General features: G+C 34.8%; 1 protein-coding gene and 7 non-coding genes across 8 annotated transcripts; 3 read left to right on the top strand and 5 right to left on the bottom strand.

The window, feature by feature from the left end:
- Positions 1–8,021: 8,021 nt before the first annotated feature.
- Positions 8,022–8,093, bottom strand: Trnap-agg. The gene has a single exon. It is a non-coding gene; the product is annotated as a tRNA-Pro (tRNA).
- Positions 8,094–8,221: 128 nt separating this feature from the next.
- On the bottom strand, positions 8,222–13,965 carry LOC113503928. The gene is made up of 2 exons (XM_026886071.1): positions 13,895–13,965; positions 8,222–9,367 (listed from the first exon to the last, which is right to left on the bottom strand). Exons 1-2 carry the CDS (start codon positions 13,963–13,965, stop codon positions 8,326–8,328), a joined length of 1,113 nt encoding a protein of 370 aa, XP_026741872.1. The 3' UTR covers positions 8,222–8,325.
- On the top strand, positions 10,107–10,178 carry Trnap-agg. The gene has a single exon. It is a non-coding gene; the product is annotated as a tRNA-Pro (tRNA).
- On the bottom strand, positions 11,825–11,896 carry Trnap-agg. Its single transcript has one exon. It is a non-coding gene; the product is annotated as a tRNA-Pro (tRNA).
- On the bottom strand, positions 12,407–12,478 carry Trnap-agg. Its single transcript has one exon. It is a non-coding gene; the product is annotated as a tRNA-Pro (tRNA).
- A 4,284-nt stretch (positions 13,966–18,249) lies between the features above and the next one.
- Trnap-agg lies at positions 18,250–18,321 on the bottom strand. The gene has a single exon. It is a non-coding gene; the product is annotated as a tRNA-Pro (tRNA).
- Positions 18,322–20,478: 2,157 nt separating this feature from the next.
- On the top strand, positions 20,479–20,550 carry Trnap-agg. Its single transcript has one exon. It is a non-coding gene; the product is annotated as a tRNA-Pro (tRNA).
- Positions 20,551–20,933: 383 nt separating this feature from the next.
- Positions 20,934–21,005, top strand: Trnap-agg. The gene has a single exon. It is a non-coding gene; the product is annotated as a tRNA-Pro (tRNA).
- The last annotated feature ends 476 nt before the right edge of the window (positions 21,006–21,481 follow it).

Here is a 21,481-nt window from a genome sequence, read left to right as displayed (position 1 = left end):
AAGGTATCCTTCAGGGTATTGAGGTTCGCCCTTTCTTATTTCAGGCTAGGTATGTATGTTCAAAATCTTGATTTTGGGCATGATTTTTTGAAAAATACCTATTGATGCCATACACAGATTAATAATGTTTTGATTTTACTGTAAACCACCTTATTCTCTGTTTTATAGGCACTAATAAATTATTTTTAAACTTTTACGGATTGTACAGTTAAATTATGCGCGAAATGTCACTTAACTAAGAAGTTTATTATGTAACAGAAATATATAGGTTAAAGCACATTGACAATGGGTGAACATAGAATTTATCGAACGTGAATCACAATTCGTAAAATCCTTGGAATATTTAGTGACACACGTTAGGCACCAGCTGTTAGCTAAGAGGATTTTCGTATCATTATCAGCATACATCATACTATTTGCAAGTCAGACTGAGGGTTTTGTTGAGGTGAGTACACATACACATATCGTTTTTTTTTTTTCAAATGTTAATATTCTTATACGATAATAATCTAGAACCCCCTGTTATTGAACCAAGTCTCAACAATAATTACAATAAGGATCCTGTATATGGGTACCTATGAAACAAATCACGGTTAGCCGAGTGGTGTAGTTCACCACGCCATACCCACAGACGGCGACGTGTCGCGAGTTCGATCCCTGCATAGGACAAGCATTTGCGTGATCTTGAATGCTTGTCCTGAGGCTGAATGGCTTTGAATGGTTATGAAACCTCAAGCGCCACAAGGGCTAAAGGCCTTAGTAAGGTGCCGTATTTAAAAAAAAACCAGTCTGTTCTTTGCCATAAACCCTTACGCAACTAGAAGTTGTTCACAAATGTGTCTGCTACCTAACATTTAGGCGAAAGCCTATAACGTTACAAGTGAATCAAATGAGCCTTGAAGAAACGCTAAGTACTAACATTTTTAGGCTTTTAACGACATCTTGCTGACGTAAGCAAAGTAGTTCGTTCACTTGAAGGTTCAACCTTTTGTGCTTTACTCTATTACACGGTATCATTATATTTGCCTCAATCTTTATCGTATGAAGTAAAAACAGGCTGATATAAACAAGTATAATGAAAAGCATCAAGAATATTATTTAAATTGGTGACTTTTTTAAAGCCACTTAGTTACTGTTGGTATCCAAAGATATTTTTCAGAGAGTTTTAAAGTCCAAACAACTCACAAACAATGTCAGCGTCTGAAAATAAAAGTGGTATTTACTTTGGACTAACTATTATCATAACAATCCAATTTACCAATGTCTTTTTGAATTCATATGAATTAAAAACATCGCGAGGAAACTAGCACACCTGAGATTTTTTTAATAATGTGCATGTGTTATGGTGTTATGGTACAGACGGAAGTGCGATATTACATAAACAGTATCATTATAATTTCATAAACTTTATTAATTCCTCTATCCCATATGGTTGCATTAAGTAATAATGCCGCTGTATTTCTAAACACACTTGGACAAATTGGATATTATCGCAGCGACCATTTACACTGCCGTGTAACAAGTTGCTAGTAAATTGCCAACAGGCGCTAAGCGAGCAATGATTGTTGAATTGTGTTGCGTATCTATCTTACAATTACGTCATTAGTAGGTATTACTTGGCTATTGTAGTTCTTATATATTGTTTTGTATTTTGATGGTATATTAAGATAACTGATACATTATATGGTCAAGATTTGGACATTATTTCGAAGCACATAACAGCTTTTGTCTTCGTCGAATTGAAAGTTGTTTAAAATATTTTTTTGCTCGTTCTTTTTAATTATATATAACGTATTGTTTTTTAGTGTTTCGTGCCTAAAAGGTGTAATGGAACTATAATATTGAAACACCGCTATCTAACAATATGTCCGATTTTAAACAGGTTGTATCTCATGAACCATTATGTAGTCTTCATTTTCATAGATTTCAAAAACTACTAAAAACGGAGACTGAAATTGAGCAACGATAATTAAATTTATTGCCTATTTGGCACTCTCAGCGTCACCAGCCCGGTTCTACTTTTTCGACTCGCCCTAACTTCACCTACCTACTTCAAACTACAGCATCGCACCAGAGTGCTAAGTGATCCGGTCCCCGTAAAACCCGAAGCACAAGAGCATTACTATAAAACGTTAATCGATGCTCCCTTTACTGCCGCCCCAATGGGGCTGTAAAAGACTAAAAACTTCAGATGGTACTAACAGGCAATGCCTTAGTCCACAATCTGGAATTTTATAACGTGGTCTGTTGATGCGAGTCTAAGTACTTGTGTCACAGATCAATTTAGATACAGTTTTGTTCTGAGGATTTTTTACGATGTATCTATGATCTATTATTAAATATATGTTTTATGTATTATAATTATGTATAACCGTGACCCGTGGATTGCCCTCATAAATTTTGCTGCTTGAATATAAAATCCATCTAAAGGTTGTCTGTAAGAGATTACCCTTAGCGATTAGACCGTCCACTGAGGCATAATGTTACTATTTATGGTTTTCAATTCCAATATAGAGTTTTAGAGTTATTTTGCTTATTTCGTTTAAGAGATGCGACACTATAATATGGAGAGGAATGATTCTGTTTCGCAATTATCTTACAGATTCTTCTTACCTTACAGATAAAAAAATGGGATAGGCATGACGGATTCAGCTGTGTGTAATGAAATACAATGCATTACCGGTCCCCAGCCGAATGTGGAAGACGTGTTGCACGGAGTTTCAGGTTAAGTCAGCAAGAGTTTTACACTGACCTCTTCCTCTAACGAAGAATTGACGAGGATCCCCTTGCCTCACCAAAAAAAGTATGGAGTCAGCTTCTAAAACTATTTCATTTTTGTCCTTAAACCATTGACAAAGTCTTCAAGTATTCTACTAATGACTGTATTTAATATTTATATAGTCTAAGTTAGGCAATAAAATAAACTTTGAATTTTTAGGCACTTAGCGATACATATTTAACGGCTTCGTTAAAAGACAGATATTAAACTACAAAGTTACTGGCGAATATATTATTCATTTTGGACATTTATTATCTTAACTTTGACAAACTGTTAACTATTAAAGTAATGACCTAAACGTTTTCTTGTGAATATATTATTTTATTCTGTGGACTATTCTTGATTTTGAAATTGTTTTATGAATGGCTCTTGAATGTTGAATTTCGTACTGAACTGAACACTTGTATGAAGCTCAATTGTTTCATGATTTTATGTCTATTACAAATGGCTTTCATTTGGGCATATCGAGGTCGACCATTGCACTTAGGCATCTCACAACACCCGGTCCTCCGCCCAATACTGGCTTCCTGGCATGGTAATGTAAAAAAAAAACTTTAACCAAATTGTTACTATAATGACATTCTAATTCATATCTCATTAAAAAATGTAAACAGTATGAGATAGATTTCCTGAAACATCGGAGGCATCTTATTTAACACGTAAAAAAATACGATTCTAACGTGTCACACCGATGATGCAGAACCAGCAAAAAGCTTCAGGAGTTACTCTGTTAAATAGTATTGAATTGATTAAATTGTAGTTACATATAAATTGTTATATCTATACTAATATATAAAGCTGAAGAGTTTGTTTGTTTGTTTGAACGCGCTAATCTCAGGAACTACTGGTGCAAATCGAAAAAATATTTTTGTGTTGAATAGACCATTCATCGAGGAAGGCTTTAGGCTATAAACCATCACGCTGCGACTAATAGGAGCTAAGATATAATGGAAAGTGTGAAAAAAACCGGGCAGGTATACCTAAATCATAATTTATACCTTCTACTCACGGGGACGAAGTCGCGGGCGACAGCTAGTCTTCTATAAAGTGCCTAACTAGCATTAAACGAAGCAGCAATGTATATAACTCCGTTAAAGCGTTAATTACCGAACGATCAGCTAATTTTGGACGACAAGCTGTTATAATGGGGTGGTATCACATATACATAGGTAGCTACATATTGTACGTAGGTTCATGCTTTGGGCAGTCATCTAACGCGGTCCACTTCGCATCGTACACTGTGACCTATAAAACGGCCTTCAGTATTAAATCTGTCAATTTATAACTTGTAGGTACTCATAAATATGATCAGGAATAAAAGGCTATTGAAATAATATAAACAACACTGTTTAATTCTCTGACGGGCCTGTTGGTCTAGTGGTTAGTGACCCTGACTGCTATACCGGAGGTCGTGGGTTCGATTCCCACCTAGGACAAATGATGTGTGATGAGCATGATCATTCGTTCTGGTGTCTGGGTGTAATTTATCTATAATATGTATGTATTTAGAAATATATAAGTAAGTTTATCAGTTGTCTGGTTACCATAACACAAGCTCTGCTTAGCTTGGGATCAGATAACCGTGTGTGAGTTGTCCCAGGATAAAAAAAAAAAAAAAAAAAAAAATTAATATGGTTTTAGACTTTCGTTACTTATAATGGAAATAAATATATAGGTTAAGTAACGATTGCTACAGTCATGAGTTTGATGGGTGGTTATGTTATCTATATGTTCTTTAGCCTATTTTATCGAAACCCTCAGTTTCGCGAGCCCGTTTCACAGATAAAGTGTGTTTAAATAACACTTAAAAACATTTTTTACACTTCGATAACTTAAACTGATTTCTTAATAGACTTTTGTATTGGACTGTACAGTGAAAGACACATACATCATGTGAAAACGCGTAAATGAATTTAAGGCTTAAAGTAAAAGAAATAAAATCGGTTGTTTCATGTTATTGTACCTATATTCCTGCATCCAACTATAGTACATTAGCTATTCTACAAATAATTGATAGGGTTGTTTGATTTTTCTTTTCAAGGTCATTGTGAATCGACTTTGAGTCGTTGTTGGTTAATGTTGTGTGGAAATTATAGGTTAAGTTTTCACAGAATACATAAATATTTCCATTATTGAGTCAATCATTGATATACCTATTTATATTACTACAAGCCAATAGCAACTTTGTTGGTAAGGAGCGTCTAATTTAGAATTTCACTTAGACTACTCGTGTTTGTTGTTTAGAGGTTTCATTTCAACCCGGTTATTAAAAATGGCGTCGTCTACATTTCTATTAGTTTTATGTACGTGGGGTTTGTCTGATGACACTGTAAATGTGATATGAAATAAAGCTACTGTAAGCAACAAACAAAACCTATGTCACAAATTTCAACCCACGTCCAATTTCATCCTCACCGCACAGACTTTTACTATTTCAGTGTTCATTCGAGTAAAAAATTTGCCGTCCTCCGTCCATTATGACGACTGACAATAATAATAATTTTAGTGACATCATAAAAACTCCATTTAGCCACAATGTCGGGAGGAGCATTCAGATGGAAAATGTCGCGACGTACCGACATGTACCGGTGTAGCACGTTGTTAGTATCGTGTTGCGTGACATTGGACGCTAGGATTGTAATGTCAGATTCAATTTAGATGGATACGCTGTGAAATAATGCACTGTTACTCTTTGTTTTGAGTTAGAAATAAATGTTTTTGTTGAATGTTTAGGGTTGTGTTTAAAGGATTGCAACGCATTGCCATACACTGACACAAAAACGTAGATGACGTAGCACGGCAGTTCAGGTTTAGTCAGTAAGAGTCAGATACTCCCATTTCCTCCCCGGAGGAAAAGGATGTCCATGAGGATTACCATACCTCGCCAAGAAAAAATAGGGTTGAATAGGTTGAAATACATTTAAATAAAGAAATACTAAAAATAAGGCGCAAGACTACGTTGCTTATATTTGGCACAAACCAAAAAAGTAATTAAGTAAAAGCATCTAAAGGCTTGATTCTTACTTTATAAGCAGAATTTCATAAACATGTATGTATAAAGCCACTGTCATGCACACAAGACTTCCAGTAACATTTCCCTGTAAATTCAACACCACAACAATGTTTGAGACAGGTCGCAACGACCCGTATATTCCATATCTGTATTTATTTGAATCTCCGCACAGCACTCTTATCTCTGACAGTATAAGGTTGAAATTCAGGGTGAAACATAAAATTCATCCCCACAATGAAACATGAGTACACAAATAATCTTTACAAAGTTTAACCCCAAAATGTTTGCGTGAAATTTATCATAAAGCATTTTTATCAACCCGCTGATTTCCGAATACCCTCGCTTTCAATAAAAATTGATTTATATGTTCGTTTTGTTGTTTTATCTGTACAGGAGGACTCGGCGTGGGACGGAACTGAATGAACGATTAATTCAACTGTTGTATTGTTATAAATATATTGTAGATTTTTTATTGTTTTTTTAATACCACTGGCTTATATGGGCATTCGACTTTTATAACTGGTTTAATGGTCCGTTTGTGCCTTTTAATTAAAGCACTTAATTCCACTTTTTGACTCTGAATGGCTCTTAAAGGTGAAATCATGAAAGATAAGTAGTCCGACACCTCTTTTGGCAAACTCTTAAACTGAGTAATGTAATAGTTAAGTTTCAAGAAGCCACTTCCACCAACAAAACACCTATAAGGACAGGAGTTCAGGTGGGTTCAAGCAGGAGTTCTTAACACAGAGTTATAAAGAAGTTTTTAAGCAAGATTTTTATATTTGTCGACAACGGTAACAGGCTTATAACAAAAGTTTGAATATACACCAGATTAATTGTCTCTAATTGGCGACAGTGTCTGTAAAAACTCTGCAGCCGCAGATGTTGGTCGTGTGCGGATTAGTGGCCGTTTGTCAGTCACCCGGCCCTCATAAGTCGGACGCGCTAATTACCCCGTCTGACGTTCGCTGTCCGTCGGCGCTGGCAGGTGAATACCTGCAGATGATAACTGACCATCAGTTGGATTTACTAATGTTCATCATGCTACCTTAAACCCGGGTAAATTAAAAATTTCTGATTCAGTCATTACGTAGGTTTTGGTTACATTAAAATGTTTGATTGTTAACGCTGCTGGTGTGACTGATCCCAATCACCACGAATAGTTTAAGATAAAAATGTTCTATCATTTAGTTGGCCAAGTCATTAAGGTGAGAAGTAGTATAAGGCGCGATCTGGTTTCTACCAAAGCCAATCAATTAGGTTTAGGAATTTGGTTCATCATTCGAATCACGTTTTTCATTGATGGTATGGACTTAAAAGGCATACAACTAAACCAGATTAATCATGATGCCAATTATTAAATAACAAAATAAACCAAATCATTAAATTCGTAAATTATATGAACACTAATTACAAATCATTTGTACAATGATCGAATTATATAAAGTCATTAAATTTTGATTACATTTTAATCAACGATTTGAATTACAATGTTATTTAATATTACCATTAAAAAAGGTGGATAGAATGCTTCTGAAACATTTGGAGTAATTCCCTTGATCGCACCATAAAAATTTGACCATTCTTCTTACAGTAATCTTCTGTTAACTTGTCTAGAAAATAGATATAAATCTCGGTTTCAACTAAACTAACAAGAAAGTGGTACTTTACAACATTGCACTTATCGGTTTTTGATATCTATTTTTCTCTTAAGATCACTATGATTTATCTTACGAATGATTATTTTCTAAATTACAGGAAAGTTCTACGTTTTCAACGAAATCTGTATGACCTAACGAAATACCTAACTTTTTCTATCCCCAGCCTTCTTCAAGTCCTTTTTTCCGTGAATTTTCCAGCTCTTATTAAAAAGCTTAGTGCACCATTCTAGTCCGTCTCCGCTCCAAAGTTAGTGACACTCCAAGCAACCTGCACGGCGAACAATTTGCATTGCAAATCTGTGCGCATCTTACTACGGTACACGTAAATCCTCTTGTTGCAAATGTGAGGCGACAAGGACCACCCACTCGGGTAAGATCATGTTTCTGGTCCTAACCGCGTATCTAAGGTACCAATTGAATTTAACAGTCAAGACTTGAGTCAATACAAACTACTGGATTAACTATTCTGATACAGCTGAAACTAAGCGCCGAAGTGTTGTGTATTTAGTAGGTACATACGAACATGTATAAAGTTTTCTGAAAATATAGGAAGAAGTGTAAAAAAATTGGGCTCGTCCGGGATTTGAACCCGGGACCTCTCGCACCCTAAGCGAAAATCATACCCCTAGACCAACGAGCCAACTGACTTAAGACTCGAATCGTTGCTTTCCTTTCACGTGACTTGATATGAGGTAATAATAATAATAATAATAATAAAAACTTTATTTCGGACCAGTATCCATAGTTTGGTTAGTTACACACAAAAAAAACAACTTAAGAACTAGTGTTAGTAAACATGGTTTAATTACAATTATATATATGTATATGTACTGTCCGATGTGACACTCCGCAATTTCAATATGCAATCATGGTTATTTTACTGTGTGAAGTTGCACCCATCGCCTGAGCAGCGGTGAGTCCCATCGGTCAGATAATACGCACAGGATGCTATTGGTACTGGATCGCAGCCGTTCAAGCATGGAGGCGCAACGCTTACGCATTATTGCAGAAAAGCCGTCAATGATAGCCCCCGCAAACATGCTAGACGCACTGCAGAACCGAGGTAGTCCCATCAGCACCCGGAACGCATTATTGTACTGGACTCGCAGGTCGCTGTATGCCCGCTGCGAATAGCTGATCCATAAGCTGCACGTGTAGAAAGACTGGCAGTATGCTTTGAATAGTGTCTTCTTCACTTGATCACTACAGCGTGCAAACCTACGGGCCAACATATTACAACGGACAGCCAGCGACCTGCGCTCCCTTTCGATATCTATATTATCTCGCATATCATCGGTCACCCAGTGGCCCAAATACTTAAACTTATCTACTCTATTTACTGTAGCACCGCATAAATGAATGTCTGGTACGACCTCATAACATTTATTTCCAGCATAGAACACCATAAATTCACTCTTAGTTGGATTATATTTGAGCCCATGGGCCACAGCGTACGACTCACAGATACGAAGCATTCTTCTCAATGCACTGATTGAGGGACTCAACAGCACCATGTCATCAGCGTAGCTTATGTTATTAATACATACCCCGTCAACATGACACCCAATCCCGGTGCTGCTAAGCTCCTCAAGCAGCTCATTTACGTACAGGTTGAAAAGGCGAGGGGAAGTTAACCCCCCCTGCCTTACGCCGCACTCCAGCCTGTACTCGTCCGAAAGAATGCCAGCCCATCTTACATTATTTGTTTGGTTGTCATACCAATGCTCCAATACAGATACTATCTCCCTGGAGACTGTTGTGTTACGCAACTTATCCCACAATATATTATATGACACAAGGTCAAAAGCCTTAGAGAGGTCTAAATAGCAGGCGTACACTGGTGTTTGCCTAGATGTATAGTAATGGACAGTCTGTTTGAGAGTCAGGATTGCACTTTCTGTTGAAAGACCCGCTCTGAAACCAAATTGTTTATCATTCAGTTTAATAAAGATTAATGCAATCGTGTGTGAGTTGTGTAACTTACTATCAACTAATTTATACCATCGACTTTGTCGGCGCCAATTCTCGATCACTGAAAACTCAAAAACTGAATTACATCGTATAAAAGCATAAAGGGGATTATAAGAATGTCCTGTAATTTCCTCACGTTTTTATACACTCACTTTTCTTGTTTGTTTGTCGATCTAGTTGGATTTTTCGCATTTCAATTTTGAGACACTTCTGAATTAGCTAGCAGACTGAAATTTTCAGGACGGCTTCAAACTCGACGACAATGCAATTTACAGCTATAAAGACGGCTGAACTGATTTTGATAAAAAAAATATGAAGTGATATTTAAAAACGTTGTTTTAAAGATTTTTTAAATCTATTAATGATTATGTTAGCTTGTTGGCACTTTAAAAGAAACATCACGCATTTATCTAGCAGCAAGAGAATCCCAAACTTCCAAGAGATACTTCTACAAGTAAAATCTGTGCCTGTGAATATATTTGTAAAGATATTTCAGTTACTCTTCCCTATCCTTTACCCATATCGTCCTACACAACAGTATTTAGTGTAGTTTTATGACTGACCTTGCGCAATAAAACTACTGATTAATATAATCAGATGTTATACAGTGCCTTCCGCAAGTGAAAGGCGTGACTAAAAGAACGTGTGTTAAACGCACGTATATTTTAATATTATTACTATCGGCTCGTTGGTCTAGGGGTATGATTTTCGCTTAGGGTGCGAGAGGTCCCGGGTTCAAATCCCGGACGAGCCCAATTTTTTTCAAATTTCTCTCATGAACTCCATCTACAGTATAAGGACAAACAATTGTATGAAATACATTGACTTTTAACATACAATAAGGCTTTTGAATTACCTTAAGTTTATGTTCACCGTTACTTTTAATATTTCTTTTGAGATAATTTATAATATTCTTTACTAAAGTAAATATATTATTTCTAAAGAATTCAAACATATGAAGATGCAAGTTCTTAAAAAAACCCAAGATTATAGGCATCCTGCATCACAGGTAAAACCTAGGTGTGGAACACCTGCAAACACTAGTCTAGATCCGTTAGATTTACATAATCCTGCTTGTTCAAGCTCCGCGCGGAAACCCGCTTGCTCCCAAAGACACAAGGATCGTGCATCAATACTTTTTAAATATTTGTTTTGCCAGAACGAATACGAAATATGGAAAGTTTAAAATTTTACCAGAACATCGAATTGATATTTTGTATCTTGCACGTTTTAAAACATTTTGTATTCAGTTTTATGAGCTTGGTTCGAATGTTTTGATGGCATCTGAGATATTAATAGTGGGAAATAGTACCTTAGGTGTCAAATGGTTATGACCAAACTTTTTAACTGCGGTAATATTTTAGATGGCGTTTTCGTGTCTTTTTCAGATAACGTCAAAAGGAGAGTTATCGTTTTTGAGTGCACGTATCTATGTTTGTTTCTTTGGTATGCTCTAAAACCCGATCAGTTGGACAGTTTTCAATGAATAAGTTTTTGTTAAATTCATCTTAATTGTGAGAGTTTGTTTGTTGTTGGTTTATTTCTCCTTTCACATGAATAACGTCTTCAGTTGAAGTATGCACTCAAAATTTAATGACTCGATTAAAACCCGGCGCAAAAAACTGGATGTCATAATTTAGGCGTGTCTGTTTGTATGTGGCAAAAAGGAATAAGCTTGTTGGAAAAATGGGTTATGGAAATTCCGATTGGTGAAGCAAGAGTATCACTACTACATCACATTCCTTGTGATTCTGCTAAAGATGATTTGTCTTATGGATTATTTTCAGATGTGTTATTAGGGTTACCTCTGGTACTGAAATGGTCCAAAGTTACAAATACAGATTGTTCATAGTGAAAACGAAGCCCACAATCTAACTTTGAATAAGAATAATTTGCTATACCTACGCTTCAAAACGTTGAATATCCAAATCTTTAATAACGCTTCTTGAACCTACACGACCGGGTTCTCATTCTCAATTCTAATCCGTCGTTTAAACATAATATTTCAAGATGTGTCCTCGGTCACACACACCGCTTATCTACATCCCCGATGCCTCCAGATGCAGAATATTGAACCTACATCTCGACATGTTTACTCACTCCACAATATTTGTAGAGCATTAAACAGGAAATGTATGATCTTGGGATCTTTGATATTGATGCTATTATTTTATGTATGAAATATCTGAAATTGCGATCGCGAGGTAGGAATAATATTTTCGTCTGTCTGTATTGCATTTCCGTCCCGAAGGACCAATTGCTGTTTGATCCTTTAAAGTGTCGCGTGGAAGGTTGTTATTTTATATCAGATGTATAAACTGATGGCATTGCATGTATGTTGGTTTATTACCCAAAAGTCATTTTTTTTAAGTACGAAAATTCAAAAAGTATAAAAAATTTGGGCTCGTCCGGGATTTGAACCCGGGACCTCTCGCACCCTAAGCGAAAATCATACCCCTAGACCAACGAGCCAACTGATTACTTCGGCGAATCGCTACATTTCTTTAAAACTCTTTTATATAATCACACAGTTGCAGCAAGTATCTGACGACAGCTGATTTAAGAAAGTCACACATCGTACGTGCTTTTTAAAATTATATGACTTTGACCATTTTATAATAACTGGCTGGTGTATCACTGGTAAACTCGTAATTATTTTTAAGAGCCTGTAATAGGTGGTAAAGACACTATAAGGGTAATTTCGCTTCAAAGCTGGAGTCCTTAACAAACACTTGTAAAATTAAAAACAGTATCCTCAAACGTGTTGCAATGGTGTTTGGTGATTTGCAGCGCTAATATTTGGCGTACATTACGATTCAAACTGACATTGCATTCACCGCAGAACATGTCTCGCTGTTTCTCAATTTCAAAGAAAAAAAAATGCGATGGTCTAATCACCATTCAATTAATTTATAGAGAAGTTTAATTTCCCCATTATTTGGATATTTTCCCGTCGCAAAATTATATGAAATCTAAAATTTTGGGCTCGTCCGGGATTTGAACCCGGGACCTCTCGCACCCTAAGCGAAAATCATACCCCTAGACCAACGAGCCAGCTGCTTATATCAACAAAAAAATAAGCTATAAAACAGTGTGTTCTGCCGCCTTTCACTTTAAAGTACGTCACGAAAACCTTATAGATAATATATAATACTAACAGCCACACATTCATTTCTAAGTAACGATTCCAAATGTTAATTCGGCTCTACATTTAACTATCCTCCACTGGAATCGTTCGAATTCGTCTCAATGTCTATTTCAATATAATTATTTAGTATTATTAAAATAATTAACTATTATTTGGTTTAAATCATTTATTCCCAAAAAAGACAATAAAGCCACTTACATGAGAATACAAAATAACATTTAGTTTATCTAATTAACCGCCACCGATAAATAAGTAAAAAAGTGTTAACTTAGAGACTAATAACAATAAGTAATATCATTAGCCAGAAGGATAGTTTAAAACAATAAAAGCGACAAAATGGGTAATGTTAAATAGCTAGGAGTACAGTTGTAAATACACACTCAACGTTTTATTTTGTTCTTTTTTATATTACTTGATTGGATTAATGTGACTTTGGATAAGAAAAGTTTTCTGTTATATATTTCGAGAGTTGAGATTTAAAAACGTTGAACGAGCTTACATTTTTAATGTTCGACGGTAAGTTATTATAAATATCTGCTCCTTCATAGGTGATGTTTCTTTTGGAGTAATTTGTACGAGGTCTTGGTAATACAAGTAAACTAGGGCGACGTCTACTACGTGTAGACACTTCCGAAATTTTGGTAAATGATAAATTGGTATTAATTTTTTTGTCTAAGATTTTTCTTATCAGAATACAAGTGGTATACATATAAAGTTGCTTAATATCCATCAATTTTGTATCTTCAAAAATTTTATAAGTAGGTGTCAAATATGGATAGCGAAACAATATTTTAATAATCTTGTTTTGTACTCTTTGCAATTCTCGCAATTTTGTTTTACCTGAGTTGCCCCAGATTTCTATTAGGTATAGTAAATGTGATTTAACAAGAGAGTTGTATATAGTAAGACGAATATTTTTAGGTATACAATTGCTTATATTGTAGAGAGAGCCAGTGAGTGACGAGAGTTTGTCTTTAATATGATCTATTTGATTGTTCCAGTTGAGATTGCTATCGATTTTTAAGCCGAGGTATTTTTCACATTGTTTTCGTTCGAGCAGAATGTTATCAATAGTTAATGGTCTATGATCTGGAATCTTTTTGTTTTTAGCTTTAAATATAGTAAAACATGTTTTTGAAATATTGATAGATAGTAAATTGCATTGAAACCACTCGAATAATGTATCTAAATCCTCTTGGGCTTGTGAGATGATATTATGTATGTTTTTTCCAAAATAAAATAAGCAAGTATCGTCTGCATATAAAGTTAAATGACCATGAAGATTAAGTGCTGCAATCTGATTTATGTAAGTTAAGAATAACAATGGTCCTAATATGGATCCCTGCGGTACTCCGTATGTGACGGGTAGAGCAGTACTCTCGACGTCATTCATCTTAACTATCTGGCGTCGGTTAGTTAAATAAGATTTTAGCATTTTGAGTGCGTTTCCTTGGATACCAGCATGTTCAAGCTTGTTTAAAAGTAATATGTGGCTTACAGTATCGAAAGCTTTTTTCAAGTCAATGAATACACCCAGAACAATGTACTTTTTATCTATATTGTCTCTGATTTTTGTTACTAAATCTATTGTCGCTATTGTGGTATTATTTTTAGGTCTAAATCCATATTGGCGATCTGATATAAAGTTAATGGAATCAAAGTAATTTAATAGGCGACTATGTATAAGTTTTTCTAATATTTTGGACATAACTGGCAATACAGAGATCGGCCGATAATTTCCAGGGTCGGTCTTAGGTCCAGATTTATAAATTGGTGATACTTTTGCAACCTTAAGAGAATCGGGAAATTCCCCTTCAGTCATTAGTTTATTAAAGCATTTTGCCAGCACATTCGAGACTAGATTTTGTAATTTTTTTATAATTTTAACGCTAATTTTATCTATACCACTACTAGAGTTGGCATCAAGGTCTTTGATAATTTTTATAATTTCCTCAGCATTACAGGGCTGCAGTGTTGTAAGTGAGTGACTTGTGGCATTGTATTGTTTATTAAATTCTAATATTTTAGAACAATCATGAAATTTCCTAGGTATTTTCTCCGCAAGTACTGACCCTATGGTTGAGAAATATTTATTAAAAAGTTCACATATTTCCTTTTTGCCAGTAATCATATCAGAATTAACAATAATTTTTGAAGGAGCGCTATTTTGACACATTTTGTTGTTAGCTAAATTGTTTATAAGTGTCCACATTTTTTTAGGAGTGTTAGTATATTTCGTAAATTGATTATAGAAGTAGGCATTTTTGGTAGATTGTATTAATCTAGCAATTTGGTCCCTGATTTTTTTAAACTCAATTAGTATTGTCTCATTTTCTTGATCCTTTTTATGCTGTACCCATAGGTAGTTTCTTAAGTTGATCCCGATAATAATTTCGTTGTTAACCCATTCCGTTCGTGGTGGATTCACGATTTTAGTTCTTGAGATTGTATTTCGTTTGATGCATTGTATTAAAGTAGTCTCAAATTCTTCATACGTGTTTACAGCATTTTCTAGTCCATACGATTCAGTAGTAATGTATAATTTGTTGTAATCTATAGTATCATAGTTTATTCGCAGCTTTGGGGGTTTCCACTTATTTAGTTGTAAATATATTTGTTTGTGATCTGAGAAAGAGGAGTTGATGATTGCAAAATTATATTCTTCATTGTTCAAGTTTGTGCTTACGTGGTCCAGGATAGATTTCTTTGTAGTTGAATCTCGTGTACAATAGGTTTGGTTGACTTTGTTAAGTATTTTATGGCCTGATTCGTGAAGTCTCTGTTTGTACCTTTTTAATGTTTTGTTTTTAGATAGTAGATCGATGTTTAAATCACCAAAGACTATTGCTCGTTTTCGTACTTGTAATTGTGAATCATATGTATCCAAAAACTTTGCTAAATTAGTGTCTCCAGGATTATAGACAACGCCAACATCTATCGCAAATTTCTCTAGATATACCCATAAGTAATTGTTGCCATCTTGATATGTAGATTGAGTGAGATTATGTTTTAAATCATTGTGAATGTAGGCCGATACTCCACCTCCTCTAATGTCCGTTCTATAGTTGTAGTAGTGTGTATTTAGGTATTTGTAGCTGTAAAGCCTGGGTATCGTTTTGTATCCATGTTTCTGTAATTAATATGATGTGTACTGTTGTTGATATTGCTTTTACGATACATTTTAATTCGTCAAACTTGCCCTTTTTACATATGCTGCGTGCGTTTAAGTAAAGAAATGCTAGGCGGGATTTTTGAGTATTCAATTGCTGATAATCGTGGACTATTTGGTAGGTTATAGGTTTTGTAGTATGATTTTTACTCAATGGGCATCTGAGTTTTTTGAATTCTGTTTAATAATGGTAGGAATACCGTTGCTGTATTTAATTATAAGACCAGTTTCTCCATGTTCAGTCCGGCGTACTAGTTCATTTTTTACAGTCTGAAAATATTTTTGCTGGGAGGGCGTTTGATCCGAGTAAAACTTAATATTGTCCGGTAATTTTCCCTTGCTACGTAGTAGTAACATCACTGGTTCAGGATTGTTAAAGCAAACTTTTATTCCGCGCGTTTTACCGACACTGTACTTTCCAATGCGAAATATTTTGTTTGGTTTCGCTATGTTCGAATTTATGCTTGTATATTTATGTAATAATATTTAAAACATCAGATTCGTCTTTAAGAATTCTTTCCTGTGTGTTAATGCAGATTTGCTCTGATATACCGCTTATGATAATGTTATTTTGTCTTCTATTTCGGTCTTGAATTTCACGAAATATTTGTTCATTAACGGACACATCAGTTTGTGAAGAATGGGGGTCTAATTGTATTTTACTAATATTTGTTTCCAGGTTCTGTATTTTATTCTGGTTGTTTATTATTTTATTTTCAAACTGAGTTAGTTGGCTTTTTATGTTACACTGTTCAGTAGTAAGCTGTGTTGTGGTGGACTGAACATTTTGTATTTGTGCAGTAATGTCCGCCGCATTAGATGTAATCAACGATTTTGTTTGCTCATGCGACGCTCGCAAGTCGGCCAATTCATACTTTACTTCGACGATACTTGCGTTCATTTCCTTAATCATTTGGGCATTTGAATCAATATATTTTTCTAACAGAGAAGAGACGCGCGATAAATCGCTTCTCATTAGTTTAATTTCTTCGGAACATAAACAATCATGCCCAATCCGTTCTAAATTACGTTTACGGTAAGTTATTTGCGCTCCGCTTAGTTCTTCGCTTATCTTAGATAAGTCAGGTTGTGAGCCCGTACCGGTAACATAATTTGTCGTTGAGCATGTGGTTAATAAATTGTCTGACCTGGATTGTGAAGTCGTTGGAGAACGTGTCACATTCATTGTTTGTTTATAACTTTAATAAATACCTGTCATTGACGTGAATAATGTAGGTGGGCGTAAATAGTTGCAGACCTTGAACGCAGAGTCCCTGTGTGAGCGAGTCAAAAAATGTCGATTTTTCTTGTCTCGCGGAGGTGAAGCAGGGCACCGCGCAAGCACGCAGCGCACTGTGGTAATGACTCGTCACTTGCACTTATTTGTATAAGGTCATTAATCACCTTAGAATGTTCACGGCACAATAGTTATAACAACTGTAGCGGAAGTATTAGATTTGCGGAGCACTTAATAAACAGATTTATTAAAAATAGAAATACGTCTGCTCTCGGTGGCAGTCCGAATAGCAAATTGGACATTTAATAAAACTAAGTATGAAAACATTGTATGTTAAACCAGCTTGCCTGAAAATTTTCATGGATGTAAACTCTGAAACCAGTTTATATAATAACACGCAATAAAGAATGGTATCGTTTAAAAATATTGCACTAAAAATTTATAAATACTTCTGAGTTCCACAAGTCCTGAGATTTTTCGTGAGCCTTCAAAACTGTAATGTATTGTAATTTTTCCATTTTAGAAAATGCAAAGAATCTATTAGGTAAACCATTGGATCTTTATAATTGCAGTAATTAGTAATCTGTTGAATCATTATTAATTGAGTTATCATTTAAAAGTTGTAAAATGTAGTTCCCGCGTTGGCTAAGGTAATTACCGCACAATGATTTTAGGATCATTATTTTAAACTTAAAATTACCTTCTATTGGTTATCGCCCATAAACAGAAATAATATCTTATAAACAGATTTTATGTGACTTAAAAATAAATCTTCATGTTGTTGACAGTTATTCTCAGAAACCTTTGACAAACATGACAAGATAGAATCGCACCACATTATTCCAAAAATTCTGTATCTTAATTCGAGAATCCGCAATAGTTTTGTACAGGTACGCATATCTGCTTGGCATTTGCAATCGGGTGTTATATAGCTATACTATAATATTATACATACATTATACTGAAAACTTAGCAGGCTTAGATTCGACATGCTATGATATTATAGTCACAACTGTGAAGCATCATTACACAAATATGTCCGCGCGGTGAATGAAGCGGTAGGTAAAGATTCATTCTTGAGTAAACATTTTGGAGTATAAATCAAGTCTTATAAAATATAAAACGAATTTACAAAGGATATAAAGAAATGTACCGAAAATGATCTGGATTAATGACAGTAGCCCTCTTTCGTATTAATCATGAAAACCTGATAACCAGAGATACTTTTTTATAATTTTTATTATAATTAAATTTCTTTCCATAAAAAATTTGGGCTCGTCCGGGATTTGAACCCGGGACCTCTCGCACCCTAAGCGAAAATCATACCCCTAGACCAACGAGCCGACTGACTAATACAACTAAATTAGTAGCGACATATAAAAATATGACGTCGACACATTCACTCTTACTGTTCTAAAGTTAAAAAAACACGTTTTGTTACGTCAGCGTCTTTTGGAATGCGTTTGCGAGTTATGGATCTAGGTCACCTTTCACTGCGTTTCGACGAAACTGGCTAAGAAATTTCAAATACGAAGGCAAACGAACTCACTGTTCGTTTGTCTACAGACATGATTCTTGATAAGCATGCGAAAGGTCCTGGTTTCAAATCCAGGTCAAGTCCAATATGGGTTGTTTAGTTTTGAGTTTTCACTAATAGAATTTTATTTAAACTCATATTATTTTGATGTATTTCAATTATAATCAGTAGGACTAGTTCAATAATTGTCATGTAGCTACTACACAGTTTCTATAATACCCATAATAAAGATTATTAAAATGATAAGGGAAACGCCATAAATATAATTGGATATTCTGATAAAAATAACATTTGCTATCTCAATAAACGCCGACTGCCGGATATTAATTATAAAACAATTGATTTTTAATAACTGATATTGAAAGGTTAATGTTCATTTACTGTGGAATAGAATTACTTACTTTTACCAATAATATGAAACTCCCAATTTTACTCAGGGAATATTACCCCAAATTGATGACAATAATATTTTTATCTATACTAATACTAATATATAAAGCTGAAGAGTTTGTTTGTTTGATTGTTTGTTTGAACGCGCTGATCTCAGGAACTACTGGTTCAAATTGGAAAATTCTTTTTGTGTTCAACAGATCATTCATTGAGGAAGGTTTTAGGCTATAAACCATCACGCTGCGACTAATAGGAGCGAAGATACAATGGAAAATGTGGAAAAAAAACAGGGTAGATATAAATCATAACCCATATCTTCTAACCACGCGGACGGAGTCGCGGGCAACAGCTAGTTTATAATAAGATTAAAATTGTCACGTAGAGTCGTTTGAATCATCTTTTGCTATGGCACGTATAATTACATGCAATAATTTGCTTTACCACTAGAATTGTTTAATAATAATTATGTCAAAAATATTATTATAACTGCACTTCATTGTGTAATAATTAAGTTGATGTAAGAAAGTCGTATAAGGCCGCGGTCCAACAGCCAGCGGCGAGCGTTTAGAGTTAAATAAATCAATAAAATTAATTTTAATTCTGTACGATATGGTGTTAATTTCGAAATTACATCTTATTTTATGATTACGTAATTTTTTTTATTTTTGTGTACCAATAATTTTTGTTCCAACCTTAATTGAAAATATTCCATTTTTTCAATGGAACAAGTCAAGGCTTATTTGACTAAAATCTGATTTGACATTAAAAGCTACTGAAATTGTTATTTATTGCCGTATTTTTTTTGGAGTTAGTAAAATTTAATAACTTTTTTTTTAAATTTATTCTAGTTTTCGAAGAAAACTGAGCGTCCCTATTACTACAAAATCTGATGCAGTTGTGAATGTTTAACACAACACAGCGGCGTCTCTTTTTTACCAAGGCAACGCAGTGGTGAGGTAGGCTTCAAGACCCATATTTAAAGTACGACGGCTTTGATCCTTGCTTATAACGCAATGTAAAATCACGAAGACAGCGTGTTATACTTGCTATCATACGTGGGTATTAATTGTTATTCAGTTTGTATTTGGTGAGACTAGATTCGACCCCAATGTAATTGGGTTAGGCCTGGGATAACAACGACTTAGGGTTACAAGTCTGGTCCTACGAGTATGTCACGACTGTTATTGCTGAAGGGGTAGGTAGATATTGATGAATGCTCACGGTTACTTTAGTGTAAATTGATGAAACTAATTATGAAGTTGTTTAAGTGTAGTTTTGTTAAAACTTTCAAAAATTTCAATGTCACTTTCAATAAGTTTAATAATACTGATTTGCAAATACCAAAAAAAAAAAACGAAGCCAATGCTTTTTCAACATTAAATGGTCAATCACTAGTCATCGACTTTTTGAAATCAAATAATTACTGGTATTTAGATGACAGCAATTTTTCTGTCGCTCCGCTACTCTCCCCGCTTACGCTGTGACCGATACCTTACATTTATCATTGGCCAAAGTGAAAGGCAAGCAGTTCGTGGTTTGATATTGAATGTTGATTTTAGTGTACATGTCAGCCGGCTCGTTGGTCTAGGGGTATGATTTTCGCTTAGGGTGCGAGAGGTCCCGGGTTCAAATCCCGGACGAGCCCAATTTTTATGCAAAATTAGTGAAAAAAAATGACAAGTATTCTTATGACAGATTGTTTTTCTTGTTAAATAACATCGTAGTGCTCTAATGCATACATAGTGAACTCTGTTTTTTTACTCATAAGCCCTATGGGACATCAGTCAACTCATGTTTTTTGGAATACTTAATTTGTCTATAAAATAATAGATATTGCGTATTAAGAAAGACTGCCTCAAAACAATTTGAACTTGTCACAGCAGACACTATTAAAATAAAGTGTCAAACATTATGGATTGATGGGATTACCAGCATATAAAAATAACTATCTGTTATTATATATTACGTAACTTAAGCTAGCAACCGACAAAAGGAATACGATAAAACAATTCTACTTACCTGACAGCTGGCTCGTTGGTCTAGGGGTATGATTTTCGCTTAGGGTGCGAGAGGTCCCGGGTTCAAATCCCGGACGAGCCCAAACTTTTTTCTGTATTTTAACGAGTTTAAAAGGTCAGGTCAGAACAAAGGGTCATTTATTGGAAAATTGGGGGAAAACGAACCCTTATTTGTTCGTTATCGATTCTGTGACGAGGCGGAATTTTTTGTTTTAGCTTTGTACTTGATTCGTTTTTATTAATTAAACTGTATTGAACCGTTCTCTTAACTTCGCAAAAAGGAATTCAATTTGGTTCAATGATTTTATATTATGTATTTGGATGTTATTGAAAAACTCTATACAGCTGTCCAACTAAGATAGGTTTCATTTATAAGTTTCAGATTATGACTCTAAGTATTTCAGGATTTAATACGGTACTTAGTTAATTTATTTAAGGTTTTACTAACTGAAACTAATACAAAAATTCATCAGTGGCTACTGACTGGTTATTTACGCACATACAACTAGTAATAAAAATTGATAATTTATAATAACTTGCTGTTATGAGTAGAAGAAA

This window comes from Trichoplusia ni, chromosome 20 (assembly GCF_003590095.1).
Source record: "Trichoplusia ni isolate ovarian cell line Hi5 chromosome 20, tn1, whole genome shotgun sequence".
Classification (NCBI taxonomy): domain Eukaryota; kingdom Metazoa; phylum Arthropoda; class Insecta; order Lepidoptera; family Noctuidae; genus Trichoplusia; species Trichoplusia ni.
This window is presented reverse-complemented; position numbering and strand designations above follow the sequence as displayed.

Bases quoted from the DNA above. Each gene is read 5' to 3' on its own strand.
- LOC113503928 (XM_026886071.1), bottom strand. From the start codon at position 13,965: ATGAATGACGTCGAGAGTACTGCTCTACCCGTCACATACGGAGTACCG. The intron at 9,368-13,894 runs GTTATTCTTAAC...ATTTGGTTTCAG, and splicing joins GGATCCATATTAGGACCATT to AGCGGGTCTTTCAACAGAAA.